A 24,414-nucleotide genomic window follows, 5' to 3' on the forward strand; every position below is an offset into this window, starting at 1 on the left:
GTCTATTAACTGTATTTTATTTGATTTTATATATTAATTTATTTATTTTTTAGAAGTAGTAAATAAGTCATAAGTCACAAGAAAGCTTAGTCTGTTTATTTATTTTATTTTATTTTATTTATTTATTTTATTTTTTGCCAAAAATAAGTCACAGGTCACAATCAGAGAAAACTTTGTCTATTTATTGTTTTGTATTTCATCTTATTTTTAGTTATTTATTTTATTTTTTGCCAATTATAAGTCATAAGTCGCAGTCAGAGAAAGCTTAGTGTATTTATTTTATATTTTATTTATTCATTTATTTTTGTTTGCCAATAAGAAGCCATTAAGTCGCAATCAGAGAAAGCTTAGTCTGTTTTATTATTTTATTGTATTTATTTATTTATTTTATTTTTTAGAAATGGTAAATAAACACATAGTTTTTATACACAAGATACTTTATTGTTTTTTTTTTTATTTTTTGCTAATAATAAGTCAGAGGTGACAAGCAGAGAAAGCTTTGTCTATTTATTTTATTTTTATTTATTTGTTTGTTTGTTTTTTGCAAATAATACGTCATAAGTGACAAAAATGCATAGTCTGTTTATTTCATTTTATTTTTAGCTTAGTGTATTTATTTTATATTTTATTTATTTATTTATTGTTTGCCAATAATAAGTCATAAGTCACAAGTCACAGTCAGAGAAAGCTTAGTGTATTTATTTTATATTTTTTTATTTATTTATTTATTTATTTATTGTTTGCCAATAGTAAGTCATAAGTCACAAGTCACGGTCAGAGAAAGCTTAGTGTATTTATTTTATATTTTATTTACTTATTTATTTTTTATTTTATTTTAATTTAATTTAATTTTTTTATTTTTTGCCAATAAGTCATAAGTCACAGTCAGAGAAAATTTAGTCTGTTTCTTTTATTTTCTTTTATTTTATTTGCCAATAATAAGTCTCAAGTCACAATTGGAGAAAGCTTTGTCGATTTATTTATTTATTTATTTTTAGAAATAGTAAATAAGCACATAAACATACATAACATACTTTTATAAAAAAAAAATGATCACTTCACCTTAAAATCAGAAGAAAAATATTTTAAAAATTGCATAACAAAAAAACAAAGCCTTTTATTAGTACTTATTTATTTTCTACTGAATCTCACTTAATAGGAAAATAGGAAAAGTTCTTTATTTCGATGTGTAAAAAATCTTAAAAAAAAAAAAATGGACTTATGGACTATGATGGACTATGAACTTGCAAAGTTTCATCTACTTACTAAAATTTATGCAGTTTCTGAAAATGTGTATGTATGTGTTCCAGGTCAGAATAACCCGAGTATTAATTCAGACCAGCTCCAGATGTAAACTCTGTTCTGAACATCACAACCACCACAAATGAAGAGCATGATGCATGTAAACAGTAATACTGAATGATAAATGAGCTCGTGACGTGTGTTTGTGTGTTTGTGTGCAGTGTTCGGTGAGCTGCGGTTCTGGCCTTCAGTCACGGGAGGTTTTCTGCAGGTTAAAGGGCAGAGGTCGCGTCTCCGATGACCTGTGTGACGCGCGAGCGCGTCCTGAACGACTCCAGTCCTGCTTCCACACGGACTGTCAGACCCACAGCTGGACGGCACACGAGTGGAAGGACGTGAGTAAAACACGGAGAAGCGTGTTTGCTGATCCGTCACGGCTTACACATGCTCACCGTCTCCATAACTCACGCTGATCCACTGAGTTACTTCACTAAACTAGTTAGATGGTCAAGATGAAGGTGAGACGCTGAAAAAAATGCAGCTAAAATCAGCCTGGTTGAATTGGTCATCTATATTTTATTTTATTTATAAATTGTATATAAGCACGTATTATTTTTTTTATACATAAGATGGTTTTACATAAAAAAATGCTGTAAGAACATTAAAATCATCCAAAACAAAATCTAAATCATAGAAACATATAAAATATAAAAAAAAATATTTATTTTATTTTTATATAATTTTTAGTTGTAAATGAGCCCATAGAGCTTAAACATAAGATACAAAAAATGTGAATAAAAAGTCAGAAATGTATTTTATTTTATTTTCCATTAATAAGTCATAAGTCACAATCAGAGAACGCTTAGTCAATTTTTATATTTTATTTGATATTTTATTTTATTTCATTTTTTGCCAATAATAAGTGATGTGTCACAATCAGAGTATTTATTTAATTTAATTTTATTTATTATTTCCCAATAAGAAGTTATAAGTCACATTCAAAGAAAGCTTAGTCTATTTTTATTTTATTTTATTTTATATAAATTTTTTAGCAAATAATAAGTCATAAGTCACAATCACAAAAAGCTTATTTTATTTTATTTTATTTTATTTTATTTTATTTATTATTTACCAATAAGCCATATGTCACAATCAGAGAATGTTTTATTTTATTTTATTTTATTTTATATTTACCAGTAATAAGCCATAAGTCACAATCAGAGAATTTTTTATTTTATTTTATTTTATGCCATTAATAATAGATGTGTCACAATCAGAGAAAGCGTTAGTCTGTTTATTTTATTTTATTTTATTTTGTTATTTTATTTTTATTTATTTATTTTTTTTACCAATAATAAGCCATAAGTCACAACCAGGGAATTTTTTATTTTTATTTTGTGCCATTAATAATGGATGTGTCACAATCAGAGAAAGTGTTAGTCGATTTATTTTATTTATTTTTATTATTTTATTTTTTTTTTTTTTTTACCAATAATAAGCCACAAGTCACAATCAAATTTTTATTTTATTTTATTTTATTAATAATTGATGTGTCACAATCAGAGAAAGCGTATTTTATTTTATTTTATTTATTTTTTTTATTTTTTTTTTTTTTTGCCAATAATAAGTGATGTGTCACAATCAGAGAAAGCTTAGTCTGTTTATTTAATTTTATTTAATTTTATTATTTCCCAGTAAGAAGTCATAAGTCACAGAGAATTTATTTTATGCCATTAATAATTGATGTGTCACAATCAGAGAAAGCTTAGTCTATTTATTTTTATTTTATTTTATTTTATTTTTTACCAATAATAAGTCTCAATCAGAGAATTTTTATTTTTATTTTTATTTTTTTGCCAATAATAATTGATGTGTCACCATCAACGAAAGCATATTTTATTTTATTTTATTTATTATTTTATTTATTTTATTTTTTGGAAATAAGTTATAAGTCACAATCAGAGAAAGCTTAGTCCATTTTTTTTATTAACAAATACGCACATAGTTCTTATAAAAAAATATATATATTTCATCACTTCACCTCAAAATCTGAAGAAAAATATATTTTAAACTTGCATAACAAAGCAATTAAAAAAAAAATATATATATATATATATGTATGTATATAATTATAAGTCCGTTATAAGTACTTATTTATTTTCTGCTAATTCTCACTTGTCCTAAAATAGGAAAAATTATGTGTTTTGATGAGATTTGGGTTTAAAATCAGATCGGTTTGATTCCCTGAGAGGTTTTTTAAGGTTGTCCGTGTGTCTCAAGGGTTTCTGTGATAACATCGTGGAGATGAAACAGCTCAAAGCCCTGATGATCTTCAGAGGAAAGCACACGTGTCTCGCTTTCATCGCTGCAGATATAAAACACACGCTCTGATGTTTCTGTCTGGACGGGTCGTCTGAATGTAATCTGTGTGATTTGTGTCCCTTCATCTCTCCAAACACTTCACCTTAAACGGTCAAATATGGTTGCTGTTTATGAGCTGTACTGACCCCGGAGAAAGAGCACGGCCTGATGGGAAACACCGCCGCCGTCTGGAGGATCTGAGATTCGCTCCTCATCCATGATATACACAAGCAGATTTATATGAATCAGTTTAATGGTCTGACTTCTGAATCAACCAATCACATGAGTTGTGGGCGGGACTATCTGCATGACTGACCAATGGCAGATAAAATCATTGAATAATAATATTGAACTAGATAAAAAAGTTTGTCAAGACAAACTTTAAGTTGGCTTGTGAAGGCCGGACCAGAAAGTCTGAAAAGTTTTTAAAAGTTTCAAGTTTGATGGTTTTCAGTTTGAAATAGTTTGAAGTTTAAAGTAGTTTTAAAAGGTTAAAGTTTGAATGCAGTCTGTCAAATATACAGATAGATAATTAACCTGTTGTTAGTGTGATTCTAACATGATCAGCAACTTACTAGCATGTTGCTAGTCTGTTTCTAGCATGATTAACATGTTACTAGCATGTTGCTAGCATAATTAGCAAGTTGTTAACATGTTTTAACATGATTAGCATGATTAGCAAGTTGCTAGCATGTTTCTAACATGATTACTACGTTACTATCATACTGTTAGCATGATTAGCATGTTTCTAGCATGATTTATCAGGTTGCTAGTATGTTTCTGTCATTATTAGCGAGTCGTTAGCATTTTTCTACCATGATTAGCAAGTTGCTAGCATGTTTCTAGCAAGATAATGTTAATAGCATGTTACTAGCACGATTATCAAGTTAACATCTTTCAAGCATGATTAGCAAGTTGCTGGCATGATTAACAAGTTATTAACATGTTGCTAGCATGTTTCAAGCATGGTTAGCAAGTTTCTAGCATGATTCTAGCATGATTAACATGTTGCTAGCATGATTAGCAAGTTATTAGCATGTTGTTAGCATGTTTCAAGCATGATTACTAAGTTACTAGCATGATTATAGCATGATTAGCATGCTGCAAGCATGATTAGCAAGTTATTAACATATTTTGTTAGCATGTTTCAAGCATGATTAGCAAGTTAATAGCATGTTGTTAGCATGTTTCTAAAATGATTACCACGTTACTATCATATTGTTAGCAAGGTATTAGCATGTTGCTAGCATGTTTCTAGCATGATTTATCAGGTTGCTAGTATGTTTCTGTCATTATTAGCAGATCGTTAGCATGTTTCTACCATGATTAGCAAGTTGCTAGCATGTTTCTAGCAAGATAACATGTTAATAGCATGTTGCTAGCATGATTATCAAGTTAACATCTTTCAAGCATGATTAGCAAGTTACTAGCATGTTGCTAGCATGATTAGCAAGTTATTAGCATGTTGCTAGCATAATTAGCAAGGTATTAACATGTTGCTAGCATGATTAGCAAGTTACTAGCATGATTCTAACATCTTGCAGGTATGATTAGCAAGTTATTAGCATGTTGTTAGCATAATTAGCAAGGTATTAACATGTTGCTAGCATGATTAGCAAGTTATTAGCATGTTGCTAGCATAATTAGCAAGGCATTAACATGTTGCTAGCATGATTAGCAAGTTACTAGCATGATTCTAGCATGATTAGCATGTTGCAGGTATGATTAGCAAGTTATTAACATATTTTGTTAGCATGTTTCAAGCATGATTAGCAAGTTAATAGCATGTTGTTAGCATGTTTCTAAAATGATTACCACGTTACTATCATATTGTTAGCAAGGTATTAGCATGTTGCTAGCATGTTTCAAGCATGATTAACAAGTTATTATGTCGCTAGCATGATTAGCATGTTTCTAGCATGATTGTAGTTGCTAGTCTTGTCTAGATGGATAAATAGATTAGAAATATTAGAATGGACGTTTGAATTGATTAGAAATAGTTCATAGAAGGGAGTGTTGATTGAGCCTCAAGGGATTCTGGGAGTTTAGATTGAATTTTGCAGTAGCAGATCAGTAATCAGTAATAATAATATTTCTCCACCCAAACTGTCTTGGTTACAGCAGAAATGCGTCATTTCATTCTGAAAAAAGATCAATTTTTTTTTTCTTCTGAATGTCATATGCACTGATCAGATGTGCACAATAACAGTTGCTTCGATGTGTGTGTGTCCAGTGTAACGTGAGCTGTGGCCGCGGCGTGAGGTCCAGATCTGTGTTTTGTGTTGACGGCGGGATGAACGTGGTTCCTGACAGCACGTGCGACGCATCTATCAAACCCCAAACACATGAGCCGTGTCACAGCGCCACCTGCCAGTACGTCTGGATCACCACCGCATGGAGTCAGGTACATCAGCACAGACTTTACACACCTCCTCAAGACTGTAGAAAATATTTATGTATGATGGACACTTTTTTTTTACTGCTGTTCATTCATTTTCTGCTCCAGTTCACATTTGAAAATAATAAAATAAAAAATAAATAAATTTTAAAATGATTTCCTTCACATGCTTCTACAATTCACATAGAATATAAATAAAACAATAAACAAATAAATATTAAAATAATGCAATTCCTCCACTTGCTAAATAAATGAATAAATTCCTTATTTATAAGTAATGAAATGCCGTTCAATTAAATAAAGAAATAAATAAATATACACATAAATACATACATAAATAATTTCTTTACTGTTTTAAGTCCCATAAAAAAATAGAGAGAGAAAATATAAATAAATAAATAATAAAATAATACAAAAAATAAATATTTATGAAAGTAATTAAATTTAATTAATAAATAAATAAATGCATACATAAAAAAAATCCTTTTATGTTTTAATTCACATAAAAAATAAATAAAATAGAGATAAAATAAAAATAAATAAATAAAATTTCTTTACTACTTGTTCCAGTTCACATAACAATAAATTAAATAATAAGTAGATTTTAAAGTAATAAAATGCCATTCAATTAAAAACTAAAATAAATACACACATAAATACATACATAAATAATTCCTTTAGTGACTTTCAAGTCACGTAAAAATAAATAAAATGTAGAGAAAGATAAAACAAAATAAATAAAATTCCTTTACTAGCTGTTCCAATTCATATAAAGTAATTTAAATAATAAATAAAGAGATATTTATGAAAGTAATGAAATTTAATGAATAAATATATACACACATAAATTTAAAAAAATAATTTGCTGTTCAGATTCACATAAAAATAAATAAAATAATAAATAGATATTTATTAAAGTACTGAAATACCATTCAATAAAAAGCACCCATAAATATATACATAATTCCTTTACTGTTTCAAGTCACTTAAAAATAAGTAAAATATAGAGATGGATAAAATAAAAATAAATGAAATTATTAGCTGTTCCAATTTACATAAAAATAAATAAAATAATAAATAAATAGATATTTATGAAAGTAATGACATTTTAAAAAATAAATAAATGCACATAAGTACATACATGAAAAAATCCTTTACTAGCTGTTCCAATTCATATATATATATATATATATATATATATAAATATATGTATATATATATATATATATATATATATATTTATATTTATATTTATATATATATTAATTAATATTATATTTTAATTATTAATTATATTAATTAATTATATATATATAAATTAATTAATTAAATGCTGCTTTTTTAATTTGCATAAAGAAAGAAATAAATTAACTTGCTCCTCCAATTGACTATATATATATATATATATATATATAATAAAATTCCTTCACTTTCAACTACAATTCACATGCAAAATAAATAAACCATTATTTTTAAAATAATAAGTTTAAAAAAAATTATAAGAGCATTCATTTTTTAAATTCATAGACGCTTTATGTTTGTCTTGTAAACTCATGTTAAAATATGTGTTGACATTTTTATTCAGAAAATATATTAATGCACATTTTAAAAATGTTTCTTCTGAAATTATTTTACAGTTCTTGTCATATAGTAAGCTCAAAGACTTGTCATTGCTATTATTTTTAATGCTGTTTTAGTTTATAGTGTTAAATTATTGTAAACATTATTTTAAAAGGATATTTATTTAATTGAATTTGCAGTTGTTTTTGGCGTGAATATACAGCCATTGCTGCTGAGATGGCGTTAAATCATCAATAAATAAATATAAATGACTGCTGAATGTGTTTCAGTGTTCGGTGAGCTGTGGCTCTGGACTCGAGCGGCGGGCGGTTCACTGCTCTGCCGTGACCTCTGACCTCCAGACGTATTCGCACGCGGCGCCCTCCGACTGCACCGAACGCCCGCCGGCCGACAGCAGGCCGTGTCGCTTGTCCGAGTGCCCGTCAGCAGGACGCTGGAGCGCCGGGCCGTGGAGCGAGGTGTGTGTGTGTGTGTGTGATGATCAAGACAAACAGTGGTAATGATGTGTGATGAAGTGAAGTGAGCTGTGTTTGTGTGTGGTTTGTTCAGTGCTCTCAGACGTGCGGCGCTGGAGTCATGCACAGGACGGTCGAGTGTCTCAACGCTCAAAACATCCTGTCTCAGAGCTGCCCGCCGTCCAGCCGTCCGGAGACTCACGCCACCTGCAGACAGAACGACTGTGAGTCAACAAACTGCTAAAAAAGTCTTTATTTCCACTTAAAAGGTCTTAAATTGAAGCAGAAAGGTATTAAATATTGCACTGGAAAAATGGTAACACTTTACAACTACATAAAAAAGTTCATTGAGACAAACTTGAGAAAGCCGGAACAGAAAGATTTAAAAAGTTTGAAAAGTTTATAAAGTTTAAGAAGTTTGAAAAAGTTTTAAGTTTGATGGTTTTCAGTCTAAAGTAGTTTTAAAAGGTTAAAGTTTGAATGTTAGATAGATAGAGATTAGATAAATGATAGAATGTTGTTAGCATGTTACTAACATGATTAACATGTAAGTAGCATGTTGTCATAATGATTAGCAAGGTACTAGCATGTTGCTAGCATGTTTATAGGATTATTAGCAAGTTACTAGCATTTTACTAGCATGTTGCTAACATAATTAGCAAGTAACTAGCATGATTCTAGCATGATTAGCATTTTACTAACATGTTGCTAGCATGTTTACCATTTTATTAACATGATTTGCAAGTCACTAGCAGGTTGCTAGAATGATTAGCAAGTTACTAGCATGTTTCTAAGATGATTAGCAAGATTTTTGCATGATTAACAAGTTGCTAGCATGTTGTTAGCATGATTAGCATGTTGCTAGCATGATTGTAGCATAATTAGCATGTCATTAGCATGTTGTTAGCATGATTAGCAAGTTAGTAGCATGTTACTTGCATGATTAACAAGTTACCAGCATGTTGTTAACATGATTCTAGCATGATTAGCATGTCATTAGCATGTTACTAGCATGGTTAGCAAGTTACTAGCATGATTCTAGCATGATTAGCATGTCATTAGCATGTTACTAGCATGATTAGCAAGTTACTAGCATGATTAGCAAGTTACTACCATGTTGCTAGCATGATTCTAGCATGATTAGCATGTCGTTAGCATGTTACTAGCATGATTAGGAAGTTACTGTCATGTTGCTAACATGATTCTAGCATGATTAGCATGTTACTAGCATGTTGCTAGTCATGATACTTGAGACGAATGTCTTCTTGCGTCAAAATTATGTAGTTTTATTTGCCAACGTAACTTTTTTTTAATTTAATTCAATTTTATTTTATTTATTTATTTATTTATTTTTGTCTTAATACAAATATCTAAAGAATCTTACACCACGATACTTGAGATGCAAAATGTCTTCTTTTTTTTTTCTTAGAGAAAATGTGTCAAAATTATGTAGTTTCATTTGCCAACATAACTATTTATTTTATATCATTTTATTTAGTTTTATTTATTTATTTTTTCTACCTTGGATTTTGTCTTGTTAATACAAATATCAAAACATGCTTACATCATGATACTTTTTTTCATTTTATTTTATTTTATTTTATTTTATTTTATTTATTTATTTATTTATTTATTTTATTTTATTTTTTTTTATTTTCTTCCTTGGTATTTTTGTCTTGTCAGTACAAATATCTAAACATTCTTACATCACAATACTTGAGAGGCAAAATGTCTTTTTTTTCCAGAAACAGTGTATCAAAATAATGTAGTTTTATTTTCCAACAGGTCAGAAAAATAAACTTGTTTTCACGTTAAATTGTTTATTTTTCTATTTTTATTTCTCTCTATTATTACTGTTTTTTCCAGGAAATGGGATTTAACTTCTTAAGTAATTTTGCATTTAATTTTTTTTTTTATTATTAAACAAGACTTCTATCTTAAGTAATTTTGCATTTAAATAAATTTATCTTGATTTGAGAATGTTTAGCTATTTGTGCTAGAAAATGAGTCAAAACCTCATTTTTTGCCGGGTAGTTTTAACAGTAATAACCCCAGTATTTTGTTCCCTTCAATTTATTCCTTACATTTCCATTACTTGGTCTTAAAAAGGTCTTAAGAAGTGCTGCCTCGTGTTTCGCTGATCAGGTGAGCTGCACACGAGCTGTCGGGAGGTTCAGATGAAGGGAGGCGTTCGGGAAGATGGAGAGCATTTCATCAAAGTCCGATCCAAGATCCTGCAGATCTACTGTGCTGAGATGCAGAGCGGTTTCCCAAAAGAGTACGTGACCCTGCGCAGCGGACAGACCGACAATTACTCAGAGGTGTACGGATACAGGTATAAATCCATGACAGACACATACAGTGACAAATACACACTGCTGGTTTATAAATGATTTTGAAAGAATTGTCTTCCGCTCACCATGGCTGCATTTATTTGATCAAAAATAGTGTAAAATTTGTGAAATAATATTACAATTCAAAATGTCTGGTTTGAATGTGAATATATAGTAAAATGTCATTTATTTCTGTGATCAAAGCTGAATTTTCTGCATCATTACTCCAGTCTTCAGTGTCACATGATCCTTCAGAAATCATTCTCATATGCTGATTTGCTGCGTAACAAACATTTTTGATTATCAATGATTAAAACATATTTTTAGAGGCTGTGATACACTATCATTCAAAAGTCTAAGATAACTTAGAAATTAATATTTTTATTAATCAAAGATGCATTAAATTGATCATCGTGATAGTAAAAATATTTAAAATGTCACGAAAGATTTTTATTTGAAATAAATGCTGTTCTTTTTGCTTTTTGTACTTTTTATTCATCAAAAAATCCTAAAAAATAAAATGGATTGATAGAAATGTTTGTTGAGCAGCAAATCAGTATATTAGAATGATTTCTGAAGGATCACGTGACACTGAAGACTGGAGTAATGATGCTGAAAATTCAGATTTGTTCACAAATAAATTATATTTTAAAATATATTCAAATAGAAGACAGTTATTTTAAATAATAAATATATTTCAAATTTTACTGTTTTTGTTGCATTTCAAATAAATGCAGGCTTGGTGACCAGAAGAGACTTCTTTAAAAAAAAAAAAAATGTTACTGTTCAAAAACTTTTGACTGCTAGTGTATATATTCGTCTCCCTTGATTCATATTTCCAGGCTCCAAAACCCCTTTGAATGTCCGTATAACGGCAGTCGGCGGCAGGACTGCGCCTGCAGGAACGATTACACCGCAGCCGGTTACACCGTCTTCCACCGCGTGCGGCTCGATCTTTCCAGCATGTGCATCATCAGTGAGTCATCTGTGTTTAAAAGTCATTTTAAAATATGCATTAACTTTTCACAGTAAAATCTGATTTGTTAATGTTATTTAATGCATTATCTCACATGAACTGATATTAAGCAATAAAATAAATAAAACTATTAATATATAGAAGTAATTTTAAAAAATATAATCAGTTAACTTAAATAATAAAAAATCTAGATTTTATAAATAAAATAAAATGAATTTATATAAATAAATATATATTAAAAAATACAATTATTTAATTATTTGTAATATAAATGACAATCATTGTAATTAAGTTGGCTTGAGAAAGGCTCAATCAAGCTTCCCTTCTGTGTACTATTTCTAATCAATTTAGACTCATTTAAGCTTCCACTGTAATATTTTTAATATTTCTAATCTATCTAAATCATGCTAGCAACATGCTAGTAGCATGCTAATCGTGCTACAGACATACTAGTAACTTCCTAATCATGTTAGAAACATGCTAACAGAATTCTAGTAACATGCTAATCATGGTAACAACATCCTAATAACTTGCTAATCATGATAGAAACATGCTAGCGATATGCTAGTAACATGCTAATCATACTAGCAACATGCTAACAACATGCTAACCATGCTTGCAGCATGCCAGTAACTTAATTATACTAATCATGGTAACTAGCAATGCCAGTAACTTGCTAATCATGCTAGCAACGTGCTAGTTACATGCTAATCATAGTAGAAACATGCTAACAACATGCTAGTAACTTGCTAATCATGTAAGACACATGCTAGCAACATGCTAGTACCTTGCTAATCATGCTAGCAACATGCTAGTAACACGCTAATCATGCTAAGAACGTGCTAGTTACATGGTAATCATACTAGAAACATGCTAACAACATGCTAACCATGCTTGCAGCATGCTAGTAACTTGTTAATCATGGTAGCAACGTGTTAGTTACATGCTAATCATACTAGAAACATGCTAACAACATGCTAGTAACTTGCTAATCATGTTAGAAACATGCTAGCAACATGCTAGTAACATGTTAATCATGTTAGAAACATACTAGCAACATGCTAATCGTGCTAACATGCTAGTACCTTGCTAATCATGGTAGTAACATGCTAATCATGTTAGAAACATGCTAGTAATATGTTAGTAACTTGTTAATCATGGTAGTAACATGCTAATCATGCTAGCAACATGCTAGTAACATGCTAATCATGATAGAAAAATGCTAGCAACAAGCTAGTAACATGTTAGCCATGTTAGAAACTAATAACATGCTAATCATGTGCAAAACATGCTATCAACATTGTAATCAGCCTATAAAAATAAGCTAATCATGCTAAAACATGTTAACAACATGTTAAATCATGTAAGCAATGTGTTAAATCATGCTAGCTGCTTCCATACTTTTACAATTGCTTCAAACTTTCAGGCTAGGCTTTCTCAAGACAACTTCAAGTTTGTTCTCAAACTTTACTCATCTAGTTTATATTATAAATTATACTGTGCATTAAGTAATGTTAACTGATTTTAAATATCTATAAGTGGAAATAAACTTAATAAATTCTGTCTGTGTATTGTGCATTTTTTAATAAATGTTAACAAATGAAACCTAATTGTGAAGTGTCGGTAAATGCACTTCTGTAAACAGCTGTCCTGATTGACCTGCCGCTTCACCGTCATGTTGAATTTCATCGAACTCTAGTTGGATTTTGTTTGTGTTTCAGCGACTGATGTGAAGTTCAGTCAGACGCTGTTTGGTCGCTCTGTCCCGTTTGCGTCCGCAGGAGACTGTTACAGCGCCGCTAAATGTCCCCAGGTACCATCTTTATACTTCCTAAATGACTAGATGTTTAGAAACACCAGTCCAAACAGTTTTTACTTCCAAACGGATGAATTGAGTCACAGTTCACTTACAAATACACCACTATGGTTTAAAGGTTTGGAGTCAAGAAAGATGTTTCTGAGAGAAGTCTCTTCTGCTCAACAGTGCTGCATTTATTTGATCAAAAATGCTGTAAAATTGTGGAAAAGTATTACAATTTAAAATAACAGTTTTCTATGGGAATATCTGTTACATTGTAATTTATTCTTGTAAATCAAAGCATCATTACTCCAGTCTTCAGTGTCACATGATCCTTCAGAAATCATTCTCATATGCTGATTTGCTGCTCAAGAAACATTTCTGATTATTATCAATGATCAAAACAGTTGTGCCACCCAATATTTTTGTGGAAACTGTGATACTTTTAATGTTTCAGGATTCAGAAAGTTCAAAAGAACATCATTTATTTGAAATAGAAATCTGTTGTAACATAAATGTCTTTACTCTCACTTTTGATCAATTTAACACAGCCTTGATGAATAAAAGTATTTTTTCTTACCCTAAAGTTTGGAGATTGTTTTAATAATTGATTATTTTTTGTAATGCACCAATAATCTTTCTCTTCTTTGATTGTTTAGGGTCAGTTTAGTATAAATCTCAGTGGAACGGGACTGAAGGTTGCAGAATCCACTAAATGGGTTTCCCAAGGCAACTACGTCACGCTCAAAGTTCACCGGTCAGAGGTGAGGACGTGATTATTAGGGGCTGAGCATCCACTGGCGTTCCTGTTATAATTATTATTCTTTTTTTTTTTCTTCTTCTTCTGAGGCAATGGCAGCCCATAGAAACGCTTGCAGGAAAGTTGTGTAATTTGGCACACTGATAGAGGACAGTCTCAACATTAACCATAGCAAATTTGGAGTCTCTAACGCAAACTCTCGTATCATAAGGTTTAGTTTTTCCGCTGTTTCTAATAGTTCGTAAAACCTACGTTTTCAACTCGTCTTAGACAGTTTGACTGATTTACACCAAAATTGGCTCAGATCATCTTCAGACCATTCTGCCAAAAAGTTCTGGAATTCAAGTTGATTAGTCAAACTGTTCTCGAATAACACGTGAACGAATTTAACGAATAGCACGCAAAAATGAACGTGAGGCTATATCTCTGCAGCGGTTTGGCGTATTGAGACCAAAATTGGTGGGTTTTATAACAAGCATGACCTGAGGCTACCTGCACAGTTTCAGTGCAGCGCCACCTAGTGGTCAAGAGATATAAAAAAAACCTCTTTAAGGTTTAATTTGTTTGCTAATTTTAATAGTTTGTAAAACATACTTTTTCGAATTCATCCTAGACGGTTTGTCTGATTTTCACCAAAATTGGTTCAGATCATTTTCAGACCAAAAGTTCTGGAATTCAAGTTGATTACTGAAACCGTTATTGAATAACTCGTGATCGAATGTAACGAATAGCATGCAAAAAGGACCATGCTAACAACATGCTAGTAACATGCTAATCATGATAGAAAAATGTTAGCAACGTGCTAGTGACATGCTAATCATGCAAACAACATGCTAGTAACTTGGTAATCATGCCTGCAACGTGCTACATACATGCTAATCATGCTAGAAACATGGTAACAACATGCTAGTAACATACTAATCATGTTACCAAAATGCTAGTAACTTGGTAATCATGTTAGAAACATGCTAGCAACTTTGTTAATCATGCTAGAAACATGCTAGCGACTTTGTTAATCATGCTAGAAACATGCTAGCGACTTGTTAATTATGCCAGAAACATGCTAGCGACTTGTTAATTATGCCAGAAACATGCTAGCAGTTTTGCTAATTATGTTAGAAACATGCTAGTAGCTTTGCTAATCATGCCAGAAACATGCTAGCGACATGCTAATAATACTAGACACATGCTACCAACATGCTAGCAACATGCTAATCATGTTAGAAACATGTTAGCAACTTTGCTAATCATGCTAAACACATGCTAGCAACATGCTAATCATGCTAGAAACATGTTAGCAACATGCTACTAACTTGCTAATCATGTTAACATCATGCTAATAACTGGCTAATCATGATAGAAACATGCTAGCAACATGTTAGTAACATGCTAATCATGGTAGCAGCATGCTAATCATGTTAGAAAAATGTTAGCAACATGCTAGTAACATGCTAATCATGTTAGAAACAAACTAACATCATGCTAATCATGCTAGCGACATGGTAGTAACTTGCAAATTATAACAACATGCTAATCATGCTAACAACATTGTAATCAGCCTATAAAAATACAAGCAACAAGCTAATCATGCTAGAAACATGCTAACAACATGCTAGTAACATACTAATCATGTTACCAAAATGCTAGTAACTTGGTAATCATGTTAGAAACATGCTAGCAACTTTGTTAATCATGCTAGAAACATGCTAGCGACTTTGTTAATCATGCTAGAAACATGCTAGCGACTTGCTAATCATGCCAGAAACATGCTAGCGACTTGCTAATCATGCCAGAAACATGCTAGCGACTTGCTAATCATGCCAGAAACATGCTAGAGACATGCTAATCATGCTAGAAACATGCTAGCAACTTTGTTAATCATGCTAAAAACATGCTAGCGACTTGCTAATCATGCCAGAAACATGCTAGCGACTTGCTAATCATGCCAGAAACATGCTAGAGACATGCTAATCATGTTAGAAACATGCTAGCAACTTGTTAATTATGCCAGAAACATGCTAGCAGTTTTGCTAATTATGTTAGAAACATGCTACCAACATGCTAATCATGCCAGAAACATGCTAGCGACATGCTAATAATACTAGACACATGCTACCAACATGCTAATCATGCCAGAAACATGCTAGCGACTTGCTAATCATGCCAGAAACATGCTAGAGACATGCTAATCATGTTAGAAACATGCTAGCAACTTGTTAATTATGCCAGAAACATGCTAGCAGTTTTGCTAATTATGTTAGAAACATGCTAGTAGCTTTGCTAATCATGCCAGAAACATGCTAGCGACATGCTAATAATACTAGACACATGCTACCAACATGCTAGCAACATGCTAATCATGTTAGAAACATGTTAGTAACTTTGCTAATCATGCTAAACACATGCTAGCAACATGCTAATCATGCTAGAAACATGTTAGCAACATGCTACTAACTTGCTAATCATGTTAACATCATGTTAATAACTGGCTAATCATGATAGAAACATGCTAGCAACATGTTAGTAACATGCTAATCATGGTAGCAGCATGCTAATCATGTTAGAAAAATGTTAGCAACATGCTAGTAACATGCTAATCATGCTAGCGACATGGTAGTAACTTGCAAATTATAACAACATGCTAATCATGCTAACAACATTGTAATCAGCCTATAAAAATACAAGCAACAAGCTAATCATGCTAGAAAAATGCTAACAACATGCTAGTAACATACTAATCATGTTACCAAAATGCTAGTAACTTGGTAATCATGTTAGAAACATGCTAGCAACTTTGCTAATCATGCTAGAAACATGCTAGCAACTTTGCTAATCATGCTAGAAACATGCTAGCAACTTTGTTAATCATGCTAGAAGCATGCTAACGACTTGCTAATCATGCCAGAAACATGCTAGCGACTTGCTAATCATGCCAGAAACATGCTAGAGACATGCTAATCATGTTAGAAACATGCTAGCAACTTGTTAATTGTGCCAGAAACATGCTAGTAGCTTTGCTAATCATGCTAGCAACTTGCTAATCATGTAAGACACATGCTAGCGACATGCTAATCATACTAGACACATGCTACCAACATGCTAGCAACATGCTAATCATGCTAGAAACATGTTAGCAACATGCTACTAACTTGCTAATCATGTTAACATCATGCTAATAACTGGATAATCATGATAGAAACATGCTAGCAACATGTTAGTAACATGTTAATCATGTTAGAAACAAACTAACATCATGCTAATCATGCTAGCGACATGGTAGTAACTTGCAAATTATAACAACATGCTAATCATGCTAACAACATTGTAATCAGCCTATAAAAATACAAGCAACAAGCTAATCATCCTACAACATGTTAACAACATGTTAAATCATGTAAGCAATGTGTTAAATCATGCTAGCTGCTTTCATACTTTTACAACTGCTTCAAACTTTCAGGCTAGGCTTTCTCAAGCCAACTTCAAGTTTGTTCTCAAACTTTACTCATCTATTTGTGTTTTATTATTGTAGGACGGCAGCAGAATCTACGGCCGCTGTGGTGGTTTCTGTGGGAAGTGTCTTCCTCATCCTCATACGGGCCTTTATGTCAAAATCCAGTAAGAAAAACGTCCACTGCGCATGAGAAAATCTCATTGCGACTGATTCGCGCATCTCTCTAACGTCTGGCAGCTACGGTAAACGTCCCACTTCTGCACTTTCCGATAGTTACGAGAACCAAATAACAAAATAACTGAGTCTATTCACGAATCAGGATGCAGGTTGGATTTGTTTTTAAATGGAGATGTGGGTAAAATGATCATGGAAATGAATCAATATTTTGTCAGGCGGGATCAACCAAATGAAAGCTGTTAGATGGACTCATTTATTACCAAATTCTGCTCATTTGGTTGCAACAACAGCATGTTTGAGAGTTTATTTCTAGTTTTAGTTCTAGCAAATGGTCAAATCCTTCATTTTGGGCAGAAAGGGATTTATTTGACAACTTCAGAAGTATTTCGTATTTCAAAATATTTGCTTTTTTTGCAGAAGAACTCATAAACTACTGTACAGAACACTGTTAATGCAACTTGGATTAGTTATTTTTACTTTGAACATAAAACGCTGACGACAGCAAACTGCTTGATGCGAAAATAGAAATAATTTAATGTTTTCTGTATATTTGAATGTTTAACTTGTGTCTTGCATCAAAGTCTGACTTAAAATGGGTTTGACAATCTAGAAAAAGGTAGAAAACACTGCTACTGAAAATGATAATAGCGTCGGCTACAAACTAGTTTGGATAATATATGATACGTTATTTTAATAATATATTATTAATAGCATACTAACATGAGTTACGGTGCTAAAACAGTTCATAGCATGATGTTAGCATGTGCTTTTGCATTTTACACGGTTACTAATTTAATTCAAAACGGAAGCAGTAGTTCAAATACACCAGCCTGGTTTGCTGGGTTAAGCTGGTTTAGGTGATTAACTAGTTGACAGGTGCCACCAAAAAAAGAGCAGTTGAACTCTAAAATCTGTCCTAACTCAGCTGAATCAGGTCACTAAATTTGATTATTTAACAAAAAATTAAATTAAACATTGACTGTTATACACTACTATTCAAAAATTTGGGATCTGTAAGATTTTTTAAAGTTTTTAAAGTCTTCTGCTCACCAAGGCTGCATTTATTTGATCAAAAATACTGTAAAAATTATGAAATAATATTAGAATTTAAAAGAGCTGTTTACTGTGTCAATCTGTGTTAAAATGTAATTTATTCCTTTAATGAAAACCTGAATTTTCAGCATGAAACACCAGATCAAATCTGTCCTAATTCAGCTGAATCAGGTCTCGAAATTTGATTATTTAACAAAAAATTTAAGTAAACATTGACTTGACTGTTATACACTACCATTCAGTAGTTTGGGATCGGTACGATTCAATGTTTTTAAAATCTCCTGCTCACCAAGGCTGTACTTATTTGATCAAAAATACTGTAAAAATTATAAAATATTATTAGAATTTAAAAAAACTGTTTACTATGTGCATTTTATCTGTGTTAAAATGCAATTTATTCCTTTGATGCAAAACTGAATTTTCAGCACGGAAGACCAGATCAAATCCGTCCTAATTCAGCTGAATCAGGTCACGAAATGTATTAATTTAACATAAAATGGAATCAAATGGACTGAATTAAGTAATTTAATGTTAAATGAGTTCATACAAACAAACATAACATTAGTTTTACTAGAAGGGAAGATTAATATAGATCAAATTAAAACAGCATAACCCTACCTCTCATTATCGTAACCGTTTGTGTTGTACATTATTTATGTTTGACAGTATTTATTCTGTAATTAAATGTACATACGTCTCAACAGGAAAATCATATTATTATTAAATATTGATCTTTTGCCATTAACAAGAGGTTTACAGAATAACGGTGCTGTTTTTACTACTGAAATGAGCTTTAACCAGCAGCATGTAATGTAGTACAAATCATTTTAACGACTCACTTTTTGCTTTCAACCAAAGTCTTGTATGGTAATATAGATAATATAACTTGAAGGATGTGGTGTTTGACGCCTATTGAGCCTGCTTTTAGGTGAACGCACGGTATAACGGATCATCTGCGAGCAGCTAACCAACCTTTGACTATCATGTGTTGATAGACGACTGAACTATATGAGGTCTGTATCAGAAATGAAAGGACTGTATGATGCACTATGTGCCAGCAGTGCTGTAGCAGACATTCACACCTGTGTATTAACACTTGGGCTTTGTCAGATTGTGTTTGTATATTCATACTTGATGGTTTGCGTGTCGGTGGAATGAAAAACGAGGCTTGTTTTCCACTTATTACCCAAAGATTATTTTCTAGAGTGTCTTTGCGCTTCAGTATCCAGTGTTTTATAATGAAATCTTTGGTGCTATGATAAAAATGAAATGTAAATGAGATTTTATTGATGTAATGGATTCTACAGCACTGTACTAATGCTGATCATCATAATAAAAGGAAAGATGTTTATTTTGGTTGGTTTGGTGTTTTTTTTGGTTGTAAATTCACTATTTGCATCTCAAGTGATCAGAAATTTTCAAAGTAGATTCTACTTTTGATGAGAAACAACACAAGACCTTCTGTAAGTATATGGACATTTTATACTTTTATTAAATTTGTCATTCAACTAAGCTTTCAGTTAAGTGAATCACACGATGCTGATGATTTAATACTGTAAATGTCAAATATAATTTGCTAAGAAAAGATTGCAACCGAAGATCATTCATAGAGAGCAATGTGGCAGATGAATTAAGCATTGAATGAAGTTGCTTTCAGTTTTAATTTAATTTTTTACATTTTAATTTTATGTGTGTGTGTGTGTGTGTGTGTGTGTGTGTGTGTGTGTATATATATATATATATATATACATATATATATATATATATAAAATGAAAATGTAAAACATTAAATTTGTGTAATTGATTGTGTAAAAATGCAATATATATATATATATATATATAAAACATATAAAACAAATTCTAGTACTTTAAACAAAATTAGTATATATATATATAGTGTATATATATATATATATATATATATATGTGTGAGTGTGTGTGTGTATGTGTGTGTGTGTGTGTGTGTGTGTGTGTGTAAAATGCATAATATATATATATATATATATATATATATATTTGTCATTTAGTAATTTATATATTTGTACAATTATATATGTATACACAATGTTTTTAAAAAATGCATAAAATATATAAATATATAAAACAAAAAATGTATATACTTAAAAATATTTAATTGTTTCAGGATAGATATGTTAGTATTTTGTTTAAACAAAATGAGTAATATATATATATATATATATATATATATATACTACCGTTCAAAAGTAAGACTTGTAATAGTCTTTAAAGAAGTCTCTTATGCTCATCAAGGCTGCATTTATTTGATTAAAAATATAGAAAAAAAAACAGTAATATTGCAAAATGTTTTTACAATATAAAATAATGTTTTTTATTTTAACATACTTTAAAATAGAATTTATTCCTGTGATGAAAAGCTGAATTTTTATCAGCTGTTACTCCAGTCTTAAGTGTCACATGATCCTTCAGAAATCATTCTAATATGCAGATTTATTATTAGAATGATCAATGTTGGATAATATCAACAGTTGTGCTGCCAAATATTTTTTGGAACCTGTAATTTTTTTTTTCAGGATTCTTTCATGAATAACAAGTTTAAAAAGTACAGTGTTTATTCAAAATATAAATATTTTATAACAATGTAAATTATTTATTATTAACTTTTAATAAACTTTTAATTATTAACTTCATACATCCCTGGTGAATAAAAGTATTAATTTCTTAAAAAAAAAAAAAAAAACAATAAAAATGTACTGACCCCAAACTTTTGAACGGTAGTGTATATATATACACACACACACACACACACAATATTTTTTATATAGGTTGTTATTTTAGTATTTTTTTATAACAAAATTAGTAGTATATATAGTATATTATGTATGTGTGTGTAAAATGCATAATACATATATATATATATATACACACACAATATGTTTTAAAATTGTGTAAAATATAAAAAACATCAAACCACTGAGGCGGTACAATTATAAAACGAAAACAAAGAGAAAAAAAAAATTATATACAAATGCAGATCCCTTAAGAAAATTAACCATGGTTTTATTATAGTACAAACTATAAAACTATGTTTTATTTGGTATAACTACAGTTTTACTACAAAGAGGGCACACAGGAAAAATATAGAGATACAGGTCTTTTATTATTATTATTATTATTATTATTATTATTATAAAGCTTACTATTATTCTACCTCTTCTTCTTCTTCTGAGACTAAAATTTCTGACTGTATCTCGTCCTAGAGCTTTAACTCTACAAACTCCAAACTCAGCCCAGATCTTCAGACTGATCTGATCTATTATTATTATTATTATTATTATTATTTAGAGTGAACCGAGCTTGTGTAGATCAACTTTGAATAAAGAGAGAGGTTTAAAGCCAGATTTTTATGTATGTGAAATTTAGCTAGCAGGATCTAGGATCTTTTATTTATCTATCTATTATCTATCTTAAAAAAATTGGAAGATAAGACATTGTTTAATAAGTAAGATCTCTGATTGAAGTCCTTAAAAATCAAAAAGTACTGCTTGAAAAATCCTTAAAAAAGTCCTTGGATTTTATCTGTGTGAATCCTGTTCTCTCTCTCTCTCTCTTTCTTTTTTATTTATTTATTTATTTATTTTTTTTTACAATGTATGAGCTTAGAATATATTAAAACATATATAGGGCTGCTATATTTATAAATATTTGAAATTTGAATATAGCAAAAAGAAATAGGCAGATGCATATATGGGAACTGACCAGCAGGTGGAGACAGTGACTTTAAAATGAGAGCCTACGTTTCATTTGAGAGGTTTTATTGCATTTACTGCATGTTTTTACATGAGTTTCTTTTTGACCATTAAGATCTGAAGGCTTTCAGCATGGAAAATGACATTGCATTGGACCCTACAAGAATTATTAGCAACAGGAACTGAGAATTGATTTTTTTTTTTAATAATTTAAATAATGCTAAATTTAGTATCAATATCTTGCATCTATGAAGTAAATCCAGCAGCTTTGACATTTGTGTTGTTAATATTGAGTCATGCTCGATCTCTATTCAAATATTTATGAATTCGGTTAATCTTAACTTGAAAAAACACTTTTTGTGTGTTATTGTTTCCGTATATCTTGTGGTTTCCACATATGCTCCATTCTGAGGCAGTCGGAAGGGAATGAGGAGTGCATTTCTCTGTTTCAACAACATACATTTTCACCACGTTTTCAGGAATATATTGTTTGAACGATATATTTTTCTCTTATATAAATATTAAAATATCAATAACTATTTTTTCACAGCTTTTCATGGAAGTCGTCTAGTAGATATTCATTTCTCTAGCACTATATGCGTCTGTCTTACCATGAGCGGCCGCCAGGGGGCGCTGCTGCTGTAATGAATCTTCGCGTCACATGCCGGATTCATTTTCTCATTCGGATTCCAGAGAGAGAGTGAATGTCAGCACAAAACATGAAAACATGTGCAGACTCTGGTGCTGCGGAGACATAAGGAAATAATTTACGGCTGTTTGCCGCGATCCGTAACCCTTCCTTTGACAAGGTGAAGCGTCATCAATCACGAGCTGAAAAACTCCCGCGTGGAGCCCAACCGACGGCCGGAAGTTCTTCGGATTTATTTACAAGCTTATTTGCTTTTCATAAGCAGTGTTTTAATACCCAGTATGCAAAATATTGAGCATCTTTCCACCTTATTTTTCCCATAAGAGTGGGCGGGGACATTTGTTAATGTTATGGGTGTGGCTTCCGGTCTCATTCTCGTCCAGCTGTAGGAAAGAGCAAAATCGGTGTGTCTTACCATATTATTAAGTTGGCTTGAGAAAGCTTACTATTATTCTTCCTCTTCTTCTTCTTCTGAGACTAAAATTTCTGACTGTATCTCGTCCTAGAGCTTTAACTCTACAAACTCCAAACTCAGTCCAGATCTTCAGACTGATCTGACAGAGTTGCTGTATCTTTTCTAACTGAGCAAACTTAAGATTTTCTTAAAAATTACGTTTAAAACTAGGAAAAATCCCTTAGACTTACATTGACGAATGTTCAAATGAGCAACACTATTCAAACTCCAACTGACAAAATTCAAATCTAAACTCCCAGAATCCCTTGAGACTCAATCAACACTTCTCTTCTATGTACTGTATTTCTAATCCATTTTAAACTCATTCAAACTCATCGATCTATCTATCACTAGCCAAGCCTAGCAACTACAGTCATGCTAGTAGCTTGCTAATCATCCTGGTAACATGCTAGTAACTAGCTAATCATGCAAATAACATGCTAACAACATGCTAATCATGTTAGAAACAGACTGGCAATATGTTAGGAACTTGCTAATCGAGCTGGAAACGTGCTAGCAACATGCTAACAACTTGCTAATCACGTTAGAAAAATGTTAACAACTTGTTAATCATGCTAGAAACATGCGAGCAACTTGCTAATGATGCTAGCAACATGCTAGCAACCTGCTAATCATGGTAGGAACATGCTAGCAACATACTAGGAACTTGCTAATCAAGCTATAAACATGCTAGCAACATGCTAATCATGTAAGAAACATGATAGAAACATGTTAACAACTTGCTAATCATGCTAGCAACATGTTAATCATGCTAGCAACATGCTAATCATGCTAAAAACATGCTAGCAACCTGGTAATCATGAAAGAAGCATGCTAGAAACATGCTAACAACTTGCTAACAACTTGGTAATCATGCTAGAAACATGCTAGCAACTTGCTAATCACACTAGAAACATGTTAACAACTTGCTAATCATGCTAGCAACTTGCTAATCACACTAGAAACATGCTAACAACTTGGAAATCATGTTAGAAACA

At 31.3% G+C, this 24,414-nt stretch overlaps 1 protein-coding gene across 1 annotated transcript in view; it reads left to right on the forward strand.

Annotated features, from left to right (window-relative positions):
• LOC127156714 (A disintegrin and metalloproteinase with thrombospondin motifs 20) overlaps positions 1-19,919 on the forward strand; it is a 163,979-nt gene extending 144,060 nt beyond the window's left edge. The window contains exons 30-38 of the mRNA XM_051099736.1: positions 1,464-1,637; positions 5,837-6,007; positions 7,852-8,040; positions 8,132-8,261; positions 10,183-10,372; positions 11,213-11,346; positions 13,068-13,159; positions 13,804-13,908; positions 17,434-19,919. Coding sequence (XP_050955693.1) covers positions 1,464-1,637; positions 5,837-6,007; positions 7,852-8,040; positions 8,132-8,261; positions 10,183-10,372; positions 11,213-11,346; positions 13,068-13,159; positions 13,804-13,908; positions 17,434-17,523 — 1,275 coding nt within the window. The 3' untranslated portion in view covers positions 17,524-19,919. The remainder of the gene's footprint in view (positions 1-1,463; positions 1,638-5,836; positions 6,008-7,851; positions 8,041-8,131; positions 8,262-10,182; positions 10,373-11,212; positions 11,347-13,067; positions 13,160-13,803; positions 13,909-17,433) is intronic.
• The last annotated feature ends 4,495 nt before the right edge of the window (positions 19,920-24,414 follow it).

This window comes from Labeo rohita, chromosome 25, assembly GCF_022985175.1.
Source record: "Labeo rohita strain BAU-BD-2019 chromosome 25, IGBB_LRoh.1.0, whole genome shotgun sequence".
NCBI classification, from domain to species: Eukaryota; Metazoa; Chordata; class Actinopteri; order Cypriniformes; family Cyprinidae; genus Labeo; species Labeo rohita.